Source organism: Tachypleus tridentatus, chromosome 10 (genome assembly GCF_004210375.1).
Source record: "Tachypleus tridentatus isolate NWPU-2018 chromosome 10, ASM421037v1, whole genome shotgun sequence".
NCBI lineage: Eukaryota > Metazoa > Arthropoda > Merostomata > Xiphosura > Limulidae > Tachypleus > Tachypleus tridentatus.
Genome location: NC_134834.1, coordinates 14,218,831 through 14,238,929, shown reverse-complemented (window position 1 = coordinate 14,238,929; position 20,099 = coordinate 14,218,831). Strand labels below are relative to the sequence as shown.

The following is a 20,099-nucleotide window of genomic DNA, read 5'->3' as shown; positions in this document are numbered from 1 at the left end:
AAACTTTGCTCCTTACCAAAACATCCCCCATTTGGTTGTGTTTTCCTTCCTCGGTGGGCCATACTTTTTTCAGAACAGACGATCTGCCACTGCTCCTTTTAGCCTTCGTATTCAGGTGCAGTTGGATGAATTGGGTCTGTCCTTGGATAACAATGCTGTATCCACTGTTCAGCCCATCCCACCATGGCTTATTACAGCCCTCAAATATGACCTATCTTTAAGTCATCTGAGAAAAGCAGACACTTCCGATTGGAAATACTGTCTGTTATTTGCTGGAGACATCTTTCTAACCATCCTTCCATTCCTATTTATACAGATGGCTCGAAATCAGGTGACTGTGTGGACTTTGTCATGGTTTGTTGTGGTTCGGTGGTTGTGCGCAGAATCCCCTCTGCAGCTTCTGTGTTTACTGCTGAACTGTATGCCATTTCTGTTACCCTGGATCACATAGAAGCTAAGCAGTACTCAAACTGCACTATTTATACAGACTCGCTTAGTTCTCTACTGGCCCTGGAATCGCTTCACGTTAGTTCTCAAAACCGACTGGCCCATTTAATATTAACATCTACTTCTATCCAGTTTTTCTGGATACCAGGCCATGTTGGTATTCACTGGAACTAGCTCGCCTATACCGCAGCTAAATCTATCTGCTCTGACACTGTCACTGCTGTGCCTGTTCCATACCTGGACTATGGCCCTGTATTCAGCAACGTGAAAACAAGCTTTTCCAAATAAAACTCTGTATTGGACTTTGGCCATCTTGCTTCCGTAAGGTTCGGAAGGGGGAAGTTGTTCTAACTAGACTACACATTGGTCACAGTTTTTTTAACTCATCGTTTCCTTTTATCTGGGACTGATGTACCAGTGTGTTGTCTGTGTGACACTCAGGTCACAATAAGTCACGTTTTACTCTATTGCCGTCATTACGACTCTCAACGAAAGCACCATTTTAAACATTTTGTCTCGAGATTTATCCGCAATGTTAGACAGTGTTATTGGTGATGGTGACACTATCCACCTTACAAATGTTTTTAGTTATTTAAAGGTCATTAATCATGTTAATACTATTTACAAATTAGAACTTTTTTTAATGTGATTCCCTTTTAAGAATTAAAGTACAATTAGTTCGAGTTGAAATTAGAAAATGGCCATTATGTAAAATAACCCGAAACCAGGACTGGAAAGACCAACTTTAGGTGACTGACAGTGGTGTTTGTACTTACCTGTTAGTCATCCTGGTGGGTTATGAAAATTACAATTGCTACAGAAAGTCCTCTATAACTTGTATTACTGTAGTTTTTCTCTTAGATGTAAACATTGGTTTTAATGATACTTATTATTTTAATTAAAAAATTAAACTTTGTTTTTTACCTTAATTTCCTTTTATGAATTTTAATAATTTTACGTCAACTGTTTGGTGTGACCGGGATTCGAACCCGCGCCCCTCGGCTGGCGAGTCGAACGCCTTAAGACACTTGGCCATTCAAATGTGCAACAGAGAATAAACACAAATACTAATGTGTAATTACGACTAAACGTAAGATGATACCTCACTCTAGTAGATATGACTTGTAGTAATTTTACAGTGGATTCAAAACAGGGATTCTCAGTTTGAGCAAACTGTTAGCAGTAGATCCCCAGCTTTGTTTGTTTACTTTTATTCGTAGATTTTAAATTCTCTGTTTGGGATTATCTTGTGTGTTGGTTTTGTTACTTCAGATAAATATATGTCTCGAGTAAAACACAACCACTACTAAGCACCTATAACATTAAAATACCACTTAAAATAAAGGTTTATGCCTTGTAAAGTAACTTACAGAGCCAAGTGGCTATTTGCCTGAAGTTTCCCGTAAACACGCGTTTAAAACGAGTCGCGTACAAAGACAACCGTTCATAACAGAATTACACCAGTTAAATATGTCAAGAACATTCGCAGTGTTTCATATAGTATATATGTCCAGGTTTTGATGCAAAACAGCCAGCCGATTTAACTATAGGATTGTTAACTAATAACATTAATAATAATAGTATGAAAAAATGGGCGAAGTTCTTATTATGTCTGCAATCGTAAAGTCAATAATTTTGCTTGTCATCAATGTTTGATGGTCGTAACTATTAAAAAGGAAGGTTTAGAGTGTTGTTTCAGCAATTTATCTGAACTTTAGGGTGAGTTTTGCCCGAATGTTCTATTAGAGTTTTTCTATTAGAGCAATCCCTATTATGAACTACTATTGTGGTTCATGATTTATTTAAAACGGGAAGAAAAATAAAAGAACTTGTGTTAGAAAAGAATGGTTTTCGAAAGGGAGAATTCAACCTTGGCCTCCAAGTTTATCTTATTTTTCGAGATAACCTTCATCAATGACATTAAAATTTGTTCGTTTGGTTTGAATCTTGCACATAGATACACGAAGGTTGTAAGCACCAGTCACCCTTCATTTAGCAGTTACAGATTAGAGGGAAGGCAGTTAGTCAATACCACTCACCGCCAACTGTCAGGCTATTCTTTTACCAACGAATAGTGATATTTATCGTCACATTATAACGCCCTCACAGATGAAAGGATTAGCATGTTCGGTATGACGGGGATTCGAACGCGCAGACTGGCAATTCGAGCGTTCTGACCATCAAGCCATGCCTCATTGCAAGACAAAATAAAACATAATTATGCCTGATACTGAAATATTCGACAGAAATACAAACGCTCGTGTTGTTGTTTTATTTGTCGAATTTCAGTCCAGATTACTCGAGGACCATCTGTTGTACTTGTCCCTAATATACCAGAAGAATGGCAGATAATAAACACCACCCACCGCCAACTCTTGGGCCACTCTTGTCAAACCGAATAATGGGAGGTGACCGTTAGTCTTATAACGCACCCACTTTCCCAAAGCAGGAAGCGACTTTGTTCATTTGTGGTAAAAAACGGGAAGAGGTCCATGGAACCTTGGGATCCGCGTTTCTCTGCGTTTTCAAGAAATATAACACGGTGAGGTGCAGTCTCCTTAAAATACCCTAAAAACTTTTAAAGCAAGGCATTTAAAGTTTGTTTGTTTTGGAATTTCGCACAAAGCTACTCGAGGGCTATCTGTGCTAGCCGTCCCTAATTTAGCAGTGTAAGACTACAGGGAAGGCAGCTAGTCATCACCATCCACCGCCAACTCTTGGGCTACTCTTTTACCAACGAATAGTGGGATTGACCGTCACATTATAACGCCCCCACGGCTGGGAGGGCGAGCATGTTTGGCGCGACCGGGATGCAAACCCGCAACCCTCAGATTACGAGTCGCACGCCTTAACACGCTTGGCCATGCCGGGCCTGGCATTTAAAGTGCAGTACAAAGGCTTCAAAATAAAGTCAATTATGGTCTTAGAATTTACTTTTAGTTGTAGACTTCCTTGGGCCAGAGATGGGTATGCAGTTTTCCTTTCTATAAGCTAGTCAACTGGCACATCTACTGTATTATTATTGTTACTTGCCTTTATCAAAGTTTTTATTGTTATTGGTTTTTTCTCAATTTTTTATTATTATTATCACTCCACTTTCTTCAAACATTTATTATTATTATTTTACTCTTCAATTTAACGATTAATGCCTTTTACAAGGCATTAGACATTCTTTTTTTATCTCATCAGGATGTGGCTAGTGTCACACAGATCAATGTATTGTGCGCCCTCTCATTTCGCCACCTGAATCGTTTTTTTGTATTCTGCTAGTAATATCGTGAGCGGTAATTACTGGAGGTTGGCCACTTCAGACGAAGGCGACCTACTGCGGCAAATAAACGAATCATCAGTCGTTCGAACGTCCAGCTCGAGTGATGTTACGCCAGTGAGCGGACAGTTGTTTACGTTCAGTCATCAAGTGTTAAACCATGTCGCTCACGTGCTGCCAATTCTTATGTGCGTGTGTCATCTATACAACAGGTATGAAGATATTAGTGGAGACTTACAAACTTTAATCACAAAATATTTAAATGTATAATAATTATTATTTTCCCCTTGCTAATTATTCATAGCAACATATCATATTTGTTGCACAGTTTGGTTTATTTTATTTTAAATTGACTGGTGTTTGGGTCTGAACTAAAATATTTCGAGTTATGCAAAGGAATTCTATGAACTAGTGTATTATCTATAAAAATCACGCCAGAATAATGTTTTCTGATGAGTAAAATGTTACTAACGTACATTTTTAAACTTCCGAGTAACATTTGTCTTCAGTATTTGTCACAAGTAACCTCTGACAGAATTTCACCTTCTGGTTGTCCCAGTAACTGAGTTCTGGATCTAGGGCGCGGGTTGGCCCTGTAATTGAGTTAAGAATTTCGGATTTACCAAGCCGCGCTGTAATCCGTATGGTATTGCAATACACCCTCCCGCGTATCCCGTGCACGTGTGGGTGCGCTATAGGAGTAACAGTTAAACTGTTAGCATGAACGGTAACTGGTCAGTAGTTCAAAATTAAGGGCAGTGACAAATAACACAGCCTTCAAATTAGCAATGATTGTGAATAAACAATAAAAGGTTAACTCCCCCCGCATTGCTTTCTTTAAGAATGATAAACACTGGTGGACATATTAAAACCCTTTAAGGAGATTTTCACTTTCCATATTTGTGGCCAAAATGTCTGGCAGAAATTTACCTTTCTTGATGGTTTTGTATGAGGCTTCAAGAAATGCAAGCTAAGACTCAGTAAGGTACATATTAACTGTTTTTCTTAACAATGTTATACGTTGTACTCCCTTCCTGGACTCACGAATTTCAGCGTTTTAAGCCCACACGCTTATCACTTCAAAAAGGATATTACAAACTTTGAATTTTGAAAAAAAATTAGCAAGTAATATTTTAAAGTTATTAGATAGAATTATAAAAGGAAGAATTTAAAATAGTATATATTATCCGACAGTTCCCATTTCTCCAGATTAACCTCAGAAACTGACAGTTTCCAGTTATGAATTTAACGCTGACCTTGAAAAATAAGTAATTCCATTTTAAAATGTTCTGTCGCTTCCCAGTTCCCAAATCTAATTTTTTGTCGGTTTAAGGTTAACTGTGTTATCTTACAGTTCTCGTTTGTCGGTTTAAAGTTAACCCTGTTATCTTACAGTTCCCGTTTTTCATTTAAAAGTTAACACTGTTATCTTACACATCCCGTTTGTCAATTTAAAGTTAGCTCTATTATCTTACAGTTCTAGTTTGTCAGTTTAAGGCTAACTCTTTTATTCTACAGTTCCCGTTTTTCATTTAAAAGTTAACACTGTTATCTTACAGTTCCCGTTTGTCAATTATCTTACAGTTCCAGTTTGTCAGTTTAAAGTTAACTATGTTATCTTACAGCTCCCGTTTTTCATTTAAAAGTTAACACTGTTATCTTACAGTTCCCGTTTGTCAATTTAAAGTCAACCCTATTATCTTACAGTTCTCGTTTGTCAGTTTAAGGGTAACTCTTTTATTCTACAGTTCCCGTTTTTCATTTAAAAGTTAACACTGTCATCTTACAGTTCCAGTTTGTCAGTTATCTTACAGCACCAGTTTGTCACTTCAAAGTTAACACTGTTATCTTACAGTTCCCGTTTTTCATTTAAAAGTTAACACTGTTATCTTACAGTTCTCGTTTGTCAGTTATCTTACAGTTCCAGTTTATCAGTTTAAAGTTAACTCTGTTATCTTACAGTTCCCGTTTTCCATTTAAAAGTTAACACTGTTATCTTACAGTTCCCGTTTGTCAATTTAAAGTCAACCCTGTTATCTTACAGCTCCCGTTTTTCATTTAAAAGTTAACACTGTTATCTTACAGTTCCCGTTTGTCAGTTTAAAGTTAGCTCTGTTATCTTACAGTTCTAGTTTGTCAGTTTAAGGCTAACTCTTTTATTCTACAGTTCCCGATTTTCATTTAAAAGTTAACACTGTTATCTTACAGTTCCCGTTTGTCAGTTATCTTACAGTTCCAGTTTGTCACTTTAAAGTTAACACTGTTATCTTAAAGTTCCCGTTTGTCAGTTATCTTACAGTTCCAGTTTGTCACTTTAAAATTAACTCTGTTATCTTACAGTTCCCGTTTTCCATTTAAAAGTTAACACTGTTATCTTACAGTTCCCGTTTGTCAATTTAAAGTCAACCCTGTTATCTTACATCTCCCGTTTTTCATTTAAAAGTTAACACTGTTATCTTACAGTTCCCGTTTGTCAGTTATCTTACAGTTCCAGTTTGTCACTTTAAAGTTAACACTGTTATCTTACAGTTCCCGTTTGTCAGTTATCTTACAGTTCCAGTTTGTCACTTTAAAATTAACACTGTTATCTTACAGTTCCCGTTTTTCATTTAAAAGTTAACACTGTTATCTTACAGTTCCAGTTTGTCAGTTGAAAGTTAAATGTGTTATCTTATGTTAACACTCAAAATCAGTGTCTGGCAGTTGTTGTTGTTTTTTCAGTTTAACGGTAATTTTAGTAAGTTCATGTTTTCAAATTTAGCGTTTAACGTTGGTATCTCAGTCTCTCTTCTTAATCAGATCTGTAAATGAATCACTCTGAGGTTAAATACCAGAAAAGTGAGACAATTTATAAAACCCTGTTTTTATTTATACAAGATAAGTATATAAAAGCTTTACTCTCGTACTAAGCATATTTACTTTATCTATACAGTGTTTGTATCTAGGATTAAACCACAGAACGTTCATCACCGAAACTTGCCACAAGTACTATGGATAAACTTCACCACATCTAAACTTACTAATTCTGGTGCTTGTTTCCTACACGTGCTAATGTTTGTAGCTACAATTGTTTAGTTCTCACAAGTAACTCTTCGTGTGTGAAATGTGAACAATCATAGGTTATTTCACTAATGTAATAAAAGAAATTATTTTGAGTATAAAGATAATATAACTAATGTAATAGAATGGACTAAAACAAAGTTTTGTTGTGAGGTTAAAGATCATCTGACAAATATAATAAAATGGACTAGAACAAAGTTTTGTTGTGAGGTTAAAGACCATCTGACTAATATAATAAAATGGACTAGAACAAAGTTTTGTTGTGAGGTTAAAGACCATCTGACTAATATAATAAAATGGACTAGAACAAAGTTTTGTTGTGAGGTTAAAGACCATCTGACTAATATAATAAAATGGACTAGAACAAAGTTTTGTTGTGAGGTTAAAGACCATCTGACTAATATAATAAAATGGACAAGAACAAAGTTTTGTTGTGAGGTTAAAGATAATCTGACTAATATAATAAAATGGACTATAACAAAGTTTTGTTGTGAGGTTTAAGACCATCTGACTAATATAATAAAATGGACTATAACAAAGTTTTGTTGTGAGGTTAAAAACCATCTCACTAATATAATAAAATGGACTAGAACAAAATCTTGCTTTGCGTGAAATTCGAAACAAACATTCTACTCAGTTGTCAGAGGGTTTTCCTTACATAGATTTATAGCAGCAACTGGACGTTTAATTAACGACCCATTCTGATGGTGATAAACAATATCCTCCATTACTGTTACGAAGTTTTCGATCATTTTTGTTTGTTTTTAAATTCAGAGAAAATCTACACGAGGACTATCTGTGCTAGATGTCCCTAATTTAACAGTGCAAGAGTAGGTGGGAAAGCAGCTAGTCATCACCACCCACCGCCTACTCTTGGACTACTCTTTTACCAGCAAATAGTACGATTGATCGTCACATTATAACGTCCTCACGACTGAAAGGACGAGCATGTTTGGTGTGATAGGGATTCGAACCCACGACCCTCATATTACGAGTCGATCACCTTAGCCACCTGGCCATGCTGGGCTTTATATGTATGTAGGTGACGCCGACGAATTAACTGGAATCTGAGACAAGTTGAGGCTTTGGATTATTGATTTACTTGATTTATTTTAACCCTCAGAATTTGCTTTTATACCAATCATTACCCTTAGGGTCCACGTATTCTATAATATTGAAGAATTTCAGTTTTAGCGTGTCTAAAGGACTGACTGAAGAAACCATCAGTTTTCTTCAAAAAATACAAATCTACACGAGGCCCACGTGCGCTGGTTGTCCATCATTATGAGGTGACAGAGACTAATGGGAAGATGTTCAGTCAACTCCGCCCATCTCCATTTCTTGGGTTAGTCTTTAACAACAAATAGTGGGACTGACCAGAACATTATAACGTTTTCACAGGTAAAAGGGCAAATATGTTCGTTGACGAGATTCGAAAAGATAATTTTAAAAATGTGTTTGAAATGCCGACGAGGCCTAATGGGTTATTGTAGGGCTAACATTATTGTAGCAAATAACCCCCCCCCTTCAAGATTATGCTACTTTTAGTTTAACAGTGCACTTAAATGTCGAGTCCTTCACACAATAAATTCGAAAAGTTTCAGATGCGTTAATAATTAACTAGAATAAAATAACAATGGAAAGTGAAATTTAAGCTTAGTTCGAAGTAAGTTACAATTTATGAACAAGGTTTTGACTCTACTGCAAATTACACTTGTAAAACTTTGGGCATTATTTCAAAGTAATAACTCTTTAGCTAAATATGCGTGTAAAAATAATGGATCGGACCAAATAAATTAAGTCCGTCTGCTTATGCGTTTTATCATAGTAATGGGTTGTGCCTGACGCTGTTTGTTCACTATTTTATTAACGTATATTATTGACTCAATTAATCTCTTTGCAGTAAGGATATTCTGAAAATTTGCTTTTCCTAAGCAAACTTCACCTTTTGTGTATGCTAAACACATATTCATATATATAGGATATACAATTTAGTAAGCAATGTCACGTGTCTAACAGACCGTAATAATTTTTCTCTGAGATGAAATATCAAAGAACATGAAATAATAATATTCAAATTATTTCCATATGTATATATAACCTCTTAAAATTAATTTTGGTTGATTAGTTTCTTAATTAACATGTGAATACTAGATACGTATTCAAGCCCTGTTTTACAGGCTCGGCATGGCCAGGTGGTTAAGACACTTGACTCGTAATCTGAGGGTCGCCGGTTCGAATCCCCGTCACACTGTCCTTTCAGCCGTGGGGACGTTATAATGTCACGATCAATCCCACTATTCGTTGGTAAAAGAGTAGCCCAAGAGTTCGCGGTGGGTAGTGATGACTAGCTACTTTTCCTCTAGTCTTACGCTGCTAAATTATGGATGGCTAGCGCAGATAGTCCTCGTGCAGTTTTGCGCGAAATTCCAAACAAACACCCACCACTTGCGTTGTTAGACTCAACCACTTAATTGAGTAGAACTTCGAATGACGAAACTAAGAAAAGGGAAAAAAAAAAAAAAACTTTTTAGAGAAAATGTGAACACTATGAAATTAGCCTAAATACTAGCTGGTCAAAAGTTTAAGACGATACTGATACGAAGCGTTAATCCGTAAACACCTAACGAAATGCTGTCATTTATGTTCAAGCATTAACGTTGTCAACATCTTCCACTGACATCTCCTGTGTTACATTGGGTAAAAACATGGCAAAGGTTAAAAAGTTGACAGAGTTTGAACGTGGCAGAATTGTCGAGCTGTAAAAGCAAGGTCTCTCTCAACGTGTCATCACTGGTGAGGTTGGGTGTAGTAAAACTGATGTTGTAAATTTATTAAAAGACCCTGAGTGATAAGGAACGAGAATTTCAAGTGGTCGGCCCAAGAAAATTTCGCCAGCGTTGAGCAAAAGCATTCGACGGGTTGTCCGGCAAGACACCAGCCGATCGTCGAACCAGATTAAGGCCCTTACGGACGAAGAATGCAGCTCAAGAACAATATGACGGCATTTACGAGAGGAAGGCTTTAAAAACCGTAAACGTCTTCAAAGGCCACGCCTTCTTCCACACCACGAAACAGCTCGGTTAAACTTTGCTGAGAAGCACCAAACATTAAAGGTAGAAAAGTGGACGAAGGTTTTGTTCTCTGATGAGAAAAAATTTAACCTGGATGGTCCAGATGGCTTCATACGTTACTGGCATGATAAGGATATCCCACCAGAGACATTTTCTAAACAACACAGGGGAGGAGGTTTCATCATGATGTGGGGTCCTTTCTCCTTCCATGGAACAATGGAACTTCAGGTTATAGAGGGGAGTCAAACAGCAGCTGGCTACATTGACATGTTGGAGAGAGCATCCTAACGGACTGAAGGCTCTCGCTTGTATCGAAATGACTGGATCTTTCATCAGGACAACGCTGTTCGCCCAAACTGAGCCCCATTGAAAATATTTGGGTTGGACGGCAAGGGAAGTCTATAGAAATGGGCGTCAGTTCCAAACAGTGCATGATCTTCGTGAAGCCATCTTCACCACTTGGAATAACATTCCAGCCAGCCTTCTGAAAACACTTATATCGACCATGCCAAAGCGAATGTTTGAAGTTATTTGCAATGACAGCCGTGCAACTCACTACTGAGACCTTTTGTTGGGCACTTCCTACACCGTTTAGGACTTCTTTTTGGTATGATCTTAAACTTTTGACCAGATAGTATTTAGGCTAATTTCATAGTATTCACATTTTCCCTATTAAATGCTAAAAAAGATTTCTCCCTTTCATTATTTTCATCTTTCGAAGCTCTACTCAAATAAGTAATTGAGTCTAACAATGCAAAATGCATATTTTTTTTATGTTCATTGGCCTTATGACAGGTGTACAGCTAGCCATACCTAAAACTGAACTGATACACTAAAAGGTGGAGAGCTAGCCATACCTAACACTGATCCACTAGAAGGTGGAGAGCTACACTAGAAGGTGGAGAGCTAGCCACACCTAACACTGAAGTGATACATTATAAGGTAGCTAGCTATTGGATACACTAAAAGGTGGAGAGCTAGCCATACCTAACACTGAAGTGATACATTAGAAGGTGGAAAGGTAGCAATACCTAACACTGGAGTGATACATTAGAAGGTAGACAGCTAGCCATACCTAATACTGAAGTGATACATTAGAAGATAAACAATTAGCCATTCTTAATACTGACGTGGTGTACTAGATGGTAGACACCTAGCCGCACCTAACACTGACGTGGTGCACTAGATGGTAGACACCTAGCCACACCTAACACTGACGTGGTGCATTAGATGGTAGACAGCTAGCCACACCTAACACTGAAGTGATACATTAGAAGGTAGACAGCTAGCCATACCTAACACTGAAGTGATACATTAGAAGGTGGAGAGCTAGCCATACCTAACACTGAAGTGATACATTAGAAGGTGGAGACAGCTAGCCATACCTAACACTGAAGTGATACATTACAAAGTAGACAGCTAGCCATACGTAACACTGAAGTGATACATTAGAAGGTGGAGAGCTAGCCATACCTAACATTGAAGTGATACATTAGAAGATAAACAATTAGCCATTCTTAATACTGACGTGGTGCACTAGATGGTAGACACCTAGCCACACCTGACACTGACGTGGTGCACTAGATGGTAGACACCTGTCATACCTAACACTAACGTGGTATGGCTCTAACACTGTCTAACACTGAAGTGACACATTAGAATGTGGAGAGCTAGCCATACCTAACACTGAAGTGATACACTAGAAGGTGAAGAGCTAGTTATACCTAACACAGAAGTGATACATTAGAAGATAAACAATTAGCCACACCTAACACTGAAATGATACAATAAAAGGCAGACAGCTAGCCATACCTAACACTGAAGTGATACATTAAAAGGTAGACAGCTAGCCATACCTAACACTGAAGTGATACATTAGAAGGTAGACAGCTAGCCATACCTAACACTGAAGTGATACATTAGAAGGTGGAGAGCTAGCCATACCTAACACTGAAGTGATACATTAGAAGGTGGAGAGCTAGCCATACCTAACATTGAAGTAATACACTAGAAGGTGGAGAGCTAGCCATACCTAACACTGAAATGATGCATTAGAAGGTAGACAGCTAGCCATACCTAACACTGAAGTGATACATTAGAAAGTAGACAGATAGCCATACCTAACACTGAAGTGATACATTAGAAGGTAGACAGCGAGCCATACCTAACACTGAAGTGATACATTAGAAGGTGGAGAGATAGCCATACCTAACACTGAAGTGACACATTAGAAGGTGGAGAGCTAGCCATACCTAATACTGAAGTGATACACTAGAAGGTGAAGAGCTAATTATACCTAACACTGAAGTGATACATTAGAAGATAAACAATTAGCCACACCTAACACTGAAGTGATACAATAGAAGGCAGACAGCTAGCCATACCTAACACTGAAGTGATACATTAGAAGGTAACTAGCTAGGCCTACCTAACACTGAAGTGATACATTAGAAGGTAGCTCGCTAGGCCTACCTAATACTGAAGTGATACATTAGAAGGTAGCTAGCTAGGCCTACCTAACACTGAAGTGATACATTAGAAGGTAGCTTGCTAGCCCTACCTGGTATTTCTTTTTGCTTGTTGATTCCCCCTATTCTTGTTCTAAGTCTTCCTTTTGCTGAAGAAAGGGGGTGAAAACCCCCTTTCTAAACACCACCAATTCCGTTTCCTCTGACCCTACCTCCAGAATCAAAGGATTTATAATGAAGCCTCTTTCAAGTTAAATCAACAAGACAATTTGATTTGCTGACTCAAGCTATGCTAGTAGCCTTATATTCACGAAATTACAGTCCACAGTAGAGGGTGAACCAATCAAATAATGCATTAAGCCTCTACGTCACACTGTCTCCTTTTAATTTCTCCTCTGGTGAAAAAGAAATGAAATCGTCAACAAATAGAATTTTAAAAATTGTACTAGTTATGCATCAGCCTACCTCCGATCTGTCCATCCGCAGTCTAGCAAATTTTTCATTTAGCCTCGCCTGCGCATGTGCTTAGACCTTCACTACTGATGGAATTATATGTGAGTAAATTACACATCCAGACGCTGATTATGTCCCCAAGAATGTGGTAAAGGGGAAGAAAGCACAATAATCATTGGAGAAAACAGCTTGTTTAGGCCTGATGTAAATCACTAATCATCCAGAATGGATAATGCCTTACAATCTTGCTTTCATTTAATCCGGGTTCATTTTATTTTACAGAGAATTTGATTCGCTGTAATTACAGGAATTCTTTAATTTCTCGAGATATTAATGCTATTCGGCTCTCCAGTTAGGAGTTTCCAGAAAACTAGGCTTAACAGTTCTTCAGGTGAGTAACTGATGTATATTCTGTACGGGATGGTTATACAGAAAAGTATGTAGCTCAGCGAGTCATATTTCACAAATATTAGTGATGATGAAGTTACACAACGATACTAAGATACCATACATAACAGAAATGTTACAGTTACCGCTAGGGAGCGCCACTGAGGCTTCTTTCGCATCTTTCTCAAGTGTATAAACGACAAGAGTGTACATTTGGAGTTGATGTGTGTTTGATTTTTGTTCAAAGCGCATTATCTAGCTATATAAAATAGATATTTTATTCGGTTATCTGCCTATTTCTTGTTGATTTGACTTGTTGTTGTTAAAGAAAAAATTACGGAACGAGTTTTATTTGTGCCCTATCCATCAACACAGTACGCCCTTATTTAAATACTTAATGACGATACAGAACAAAACGCCCTTATTCAAATGATTATTTCATTAATATAATGCAAATTTAGCAAATTAGAGGGCACTTTTTGGCTTTTATTGTTTGTTTTGGAATTTTGCACAAAGCTACTCGAGGGTTATCTGTGCTAGCCGTCCCTAATTTAGCAGTGTAAGACTAGAGGGAAGGCAGCTAGTCATCACCACCCACCGCCAACTCTTGAGCTACTCTTTTACCAACTAATAGTGGGATTGACCGTCACATATTATAACGCCCCCACGGCTAAAAGGGCGAGCATGTTTGGCGCGACCGCGATGCGAACCCGCGACCCTCAGATTACGAGTCGCACGCCTTACGCGCTAGGCCATGCCAGGCCCCATTTTGGCTTTTAAATAACGAAAAAAAAAAAAAAAACAGATGAAAAACCTAGCCATTATTAGCTCGAGCACTGAAAGTAATATCTCAGTTTCTTTTCTTATAAAACAAGGGTTTTATTAATACTAATTATTAGCAAATAATTAGATCGTCGTTGATTCAGTTATTATGCATAATCATCAAACCAGTAATATCTTTCTTAACCCTAACATTCTATTAAAACTGCTAACTTGTTTTCGTCTTTATTCCCACCCCCACACACACCAATGGCACAGTAGTATGTCTACAGACTTACAACGCTATAAACCGGTTTACGATACCCGCTGTGGGCAGATCACAGACAACCCATTGTGTAGCTTTGTGTTTAATTTCAAACAAACAAGTCTTCAGGTGTGTGGTTTTGAGAGGAGTCTATGGGGCTCCAACCTAAGATCTCACGAACAAGAGACATGTCTTGTTATGAATATTCCTCCGCACATTATAACCTTGTGTGCTTCACAAAAGGAAAGGTCAAATCTCATTCACCGATTAGTAGCCCATGACTTGGCGGTAAGAGATGATAACAAAATGCCTTCACTCTAGTCTCTCAGTTCAAAATTAGGGACGACTAACACACTCTTATGTAGCATTGCGCGAATTTACAAACAAACAATGTTGCCAATCCTGTTACAAAGATTCACTCAATTTGCATTGTAAGTCTGCAGAACTTCCGCTGTGCCACCACTATTAGGCTCGAGATAGTAAAAAATACCGTGATGAAATGTTCATACTGATAAATTTACTAGGCAATGTATATTGGTAAAATTCAGCTAGATTTATGAAAATATTGTTGTTTTATATCAAAGCTTATCAAGTGCGAAAAATCTAGTGAAACATGATAAGAAAACACCAGTAATTTGTATCTTAGAATGGTTGGTCACTTTTATTGAGATACATTTTTATTTTAAGTGGGTTTCTCGTCATCACGAACACCAGTAATTTGTATCTTAGAATAGTTGGTCACTTTTATTGAGATACATTTTTATTTTAAGTGGATTTGTCGTCATCACGAACACCAGTAATTTGTATCTTAGAATGGTTGGTCACTTTTATTGAGATACATTTTTTTTTATTTTAAGTGGATTTGTCGTCATCACGAACACCAGTAATTTGTATCTTAGAATGGTTGGTCACTTTTATTGAGATACATTTTTATTTTAAGTGGATTTGTCGTCATCACGAACACCAGTAATTTGTATCTTAGAATGGTTGGTCACTTTTATTGAGATACATTTTTTATTTTAAGTGGATTTGTCGTCATCACGAACACCAGTAATTTGTATCTTAGAATGGTTGGTCACTTTTATTGAGATACATTTTTTTTTATTTTAAGTGGATTTGTCGTCATCAGGAACACCAGTAATTTGTATCTTAGAATGGTTGGTCACTTTTATTGAGATACATTTTTATTTTAAGTGGGTTTCTCGTCATCACGAACACCAGTAATTTGTATCTTAGAATGGTTGGTCACTTTTATTGAGATACATTTTTATTTTAAGTGGATTTGTCGTCATCACGAACACCAGTAATTTGTATCTTAGAATGGTTGGTCACTTTTATTGAGATACATTTTTATTTTAAGTGGATTTGTCGTCATCACGAACACCAGTAATTTGTATCTTAGAATGGTTGGTCACTTTTATTGAGATACATTTTTATTTTAAGTGGATTTGTCGTCATCACGAACACCAGTAATTTGTATCTTAGAATGGTTGGTCACTTTTATTGAGATACATTTTTATTTTAAGTGGATTTGTCGTCATCACGAACACCAGTAATTTGTATCTTAGAATGGTTGGTCACTTTTATTGAGATACATTTTTATTTTAAGTGGATTTCTCGTCATCACGAACACCAGTAATTTGTATCTTAGAATGGTTGGTCACTTTTATTGAGATACATTTTTATTTTAAGTGGGTTTCTCGTCATCACGAACACCAGTAATTTGTATCTTAGAATGGTTGGTCACTTTTATTGAGATACATTTTTTATTTTAAGTGGATTTGTCGTCATCACGAACACCAGTAATTTGTATCTTAGAATGGTTGGTCACTTTTATTGAGATACATTTTTATTTTAAGTGGATTTGTCGTCATCACGAACACCAGTAATTTGTATCTTAGAATGGTTGGTCACTTTTATTGAGATACATTTTTATTTTAAGTGGATTTGTCGTCATCACGAACACCAGTAATTTGTATCTTAGAATGGTTGGTCACTTTTATTGAGATACATTTTTTATTTTAAGTGGATTTGTCGTCATCACGAACACCAGTAATTTGTATCTTAGAATGGTTGGTCACTTTTATTGAGATACATTTTTATTTTAAGTGGATTTGTCGTCATCACGAACACCAGTAATTTGTATCTTAGAATGGTTGGTCACTTTTATTGAGATACATTTTTTATTTTAAGTGGGTTTCTCGTCATCACGAACACCAGTAATTTGTATCTTAGAATGGTTGGTCACTTTTATTGAGATACATTTTTATTTTAAGTGGATTTGTCGTCATCACGAACACCAGTAATTTGTATCTTAGAATGGTTGGTCACTTTTATTGAGATACATTTTTATTTTAAGTGGGTTTCTCGTCATCACGAACACCAGTAATTTGTATCTTAGAATGGTTGGTCACTTTTATTGAGATACATTTTTATTTTAAGTGGATTTGTCGTCATCACGAACACCAGTAATTTGTATCTTAGAATGGTTGGTCACTTTTATTGAGATACATTTTTATTTTAAGTGGATTTGTCGTCATCACGAACACCAGTAATTTGTATCTTAGAATGGTTGGTCACTTTTATTGAGATACATTTTTTATTTTAAGTGGATTTGTCGTCATCACGAACACCAGTAATTTGTATCTTAGAATGGTTGGTCACTTTTATTGAGATACATTTTTATTTTAAGTGGGTTTCTCGTCATCACGAACACCAGTAATTTGTATCTTAGAATGGTTGGTCACTTTTATTGAGATACATTTTTATTTTAAGTGGGTTTCTCGTCATCACGAACACCAGTAATTTGTATCTTAGAATGGTTGGTCACTTTTATTGAGATACATTTTTATTTTAAGTGGATTTGTCGTCATCACGAACACCAGTAATTTGTATCTTAGAATGGTTGGTCACTTTTATTGAGATACATTTTTTATTTTAAGTGGATTTCTCGTCATCACGAACACCAGTAATTTGTATCTTAGAATGGTTGGTCACTTTTATTGAGATACATTTTTATTTTAAGTGGGTTTCTCGTCATCACGAACACCAGTAATTTGTATCTTAGAATGGTTGGTCACTTTTATTGAGATACATTTTTATTTTAAGTGGATTTGTCGTCATCACGAACACCAGTAATTTGTATCTTAGAATGGTTGGTCACTTTTATTGAGATACATTTTTATTTTAAGTGGGTTTGTCGTCATCACGAACACCAGTAATTTGTATCTTAGAATGGTTGGTCACTTTTATTGAGATACATTTTTATTTTAAGTGGGTTTCTCGTCATCACGAACACCAGTAATTTGTATCTTAGAATGGTTGGTCACTTTTATTGAGATACATTTTTTATTTTAAGTGGGTTTCTCGTCATCACGAACACCAGTAATTTGTATCTTAGAATGGTTGGTCACTTTTATTGAGATACATTTTTATTTTAAGTGGGTTTCTCGTCATCACGAACACCAGTAATTTGTATCTTAGAATGGTTGGTCACTTTTATTGAGATACATTTTTATTTTAAGTGGGTTTCTCGTCATCACGAACACCAGTAATTTGTATCTTAGAATGGTTGGTCACTTTTATTGAGATACATTTTTATTTTAAGTGGGTTTCTCGTCATCACGAACACCAGTAATTTGTATCTTAGAATGGTTGGTCACTTTTATTGAGATACATTTTATTTTAAGTGGGTTTCTCGTCATCACGAACACCAGTAATTTGTATCTTAGAATGGTTGGTCACTTTTATTGAGATACATTTTTATTTTAAGTGGGTTTCTCGTCATCACGAACACCAGTAATTTGTATCTTAGAATGGTTGGTCACTTTTATTGAGATACATTTTTATTTTAAGTGGGTTTCTCGTCATCACGAACACCAGTAATTTGTATCTTAGAATGGTTGGTCACTTTTATTGAGATACATTTTATTTTAAGTGGGTTTCTCGTCATCACGAACACCAGTAATTTGTATCTTAGAATGGTTGGTCACTTTTATTGAGATACATTTTTATTTTAAGTGGGTTTCTCGTCATCACGAACACCAGTAATTTGTATCTTAGAATGGTTGGTCACTTTTATTGAGATACATTTTTATTTTAAGTGGGTTTCTCGTCATCACGAACACCAGTAATTTGTATCTTAGAATGGTTGGTCACTTTTATTGAGATACATTTTTATTTTAAGTGGGTTTCTCGTCATCACGAACACCAGTAATTTGTATCTTAGAATGGTTGGTCACTTTTATTGAGATACATTTTTATTTTAAGTGGGTTTCTCGTCATCACGAACACCAGTAATTTGTATCTTAGAATGGTTGGTCACTTTTATTGAGATACATTTTTATTTTAAGTGGGTTTCTCGTCATCACGAACACCAGTAATTTGTATCTTAGAATGGTTGGTCACTTTTATTGAGATACATTTTTATTTTAAGTGGGTTTCTCGTCATCACGAACACCAGTAATTTGTATCTTAGAATGGTTGGTCACTTTTATTGAGATACATTTTTTATTTTAAGTGGGTTTCTCGTCATCACGAACACCAGTAATTTGTATCTTAGAATGGTTGGTCACTTTTATTGAGATACATTTTTATTTTAAGTGGGTTTCTCGTCATCACGAACACCAGTAATTTGTATCTTAGAATGGTTGGTCACTTTTATTGAGATACATTTTTATTTTAAGTGGGTTTCTCGTCATCACGAACACCAGTAATTTGTATCTTAGAATGGTTGGTCACTTTTATTGAGATACATTTTTTATTTTAAGTGGGTTTCTCGTCATCACGAACACCAGTAATTTGTATCTTAGAATGGTTGGTCACTTTTATTGAGATACATTTTTTATTTTAAGTGGGTTTCTCGTCATCACGAACACCAGTAATTTGTATCTTAGAATGGTTGGTCACTTTTATTGAGATACATTTTTTATTTTAAGTGGGTTTCTCGTCATCACGAACACCAGTAATTTGTATCTTAGAATGGTTGGTCACTTTTATTGAGATACATTTTTATTTTAAGTGGGTTTCTCGTCATCACGAACACCAGTAATTTGTATCTTAGAATGGTTGGTCACTTTTATTGAGATACATTTTTATTTTAAGTGGGTTTCTCGTCATCACGAACACCAGTAATTTGTATCTTAGAATGGTTGGTCACAGTAATTTTATTGAATGGTTGGTCACTTTTATACATTTTTTATTTTAAGTGGGTTTCTCGTCATCACGAACACCAGTAATTTGTATCTTAGAATGGTTGGTCACTTTTATTGAGATACATTTTTATTTTAAGTGGGTTTCTCGTCATCACGAACACCAGTAATTTGTATCTTAGAATGGTTGGTCACTTTTATTGAGATACATTTTTTATTTTAAGTGGGTTTCTCGTCATCACGAACACCAGTAATTTGTATCTTAGAATGGTTGGTCACTTTTATTGAGATACATTTTTATTTTAAGTGGGTTTCTCGTCATCACGAACACCAGTAATTTGTATCTTAGAATGGTTGGTCACTTTTATTGAGATACATTTTTATTTTAAGTGGGTTTCTCGTCATCACGAACACCAGTAATTTGTATCTTAGAATGGTTGGTCACTTTTATTGAGATACATTTTTATTTTAAGTGGGTTTCTCGTCATCACGAACACCAGTAATTTGTATCTTAGAATGGTTGGTCACTTTTATTGAGATACATTTTTATTTTAAGTGGGTTTCTCGTCATCACGAACACCAGTAATTTGTATCTTAGAATGGTTGGTCACTTTTATTGAGATACATTTTTATTTTAAGTGGGTTTCTCGTCATCACGAACACCAGTAATTTGTATCTTAGAATGGTTGGTCACTTTTATTGAGATACAGTAATTTTTTTATTTTAAGTGGGTTTCTCGTCATCACGAACACCAGTAATTTGTATCTT

General features: G+C 36.2%; 1 protein-coding gene across 1 annotated transcript in view; it reads left to right on the top strand.

The window, feature by feature from the left end:
- Window positions 1-3,810: 3,810 nt before the first annotated feature.
- The window catches only part of LOC143228014 (putative glutamate receptor), a 75,841-nt gene continuing 59,552 nt past the window's right edge, over window positions 3,811-20,099 (top strand). The window contains exon 1 of the mRNA XM_076459359.1: window positions 3,811-3,927. Coding sequence (XP_076315474.1) covers window positions 3,876-3,927 — 52 coding nt within the window. The 5' untranslated portion in view covers window positions 3,811-3,875. The remainder of the gene's footprint in view (window positions 3,928-20,099) is intronic.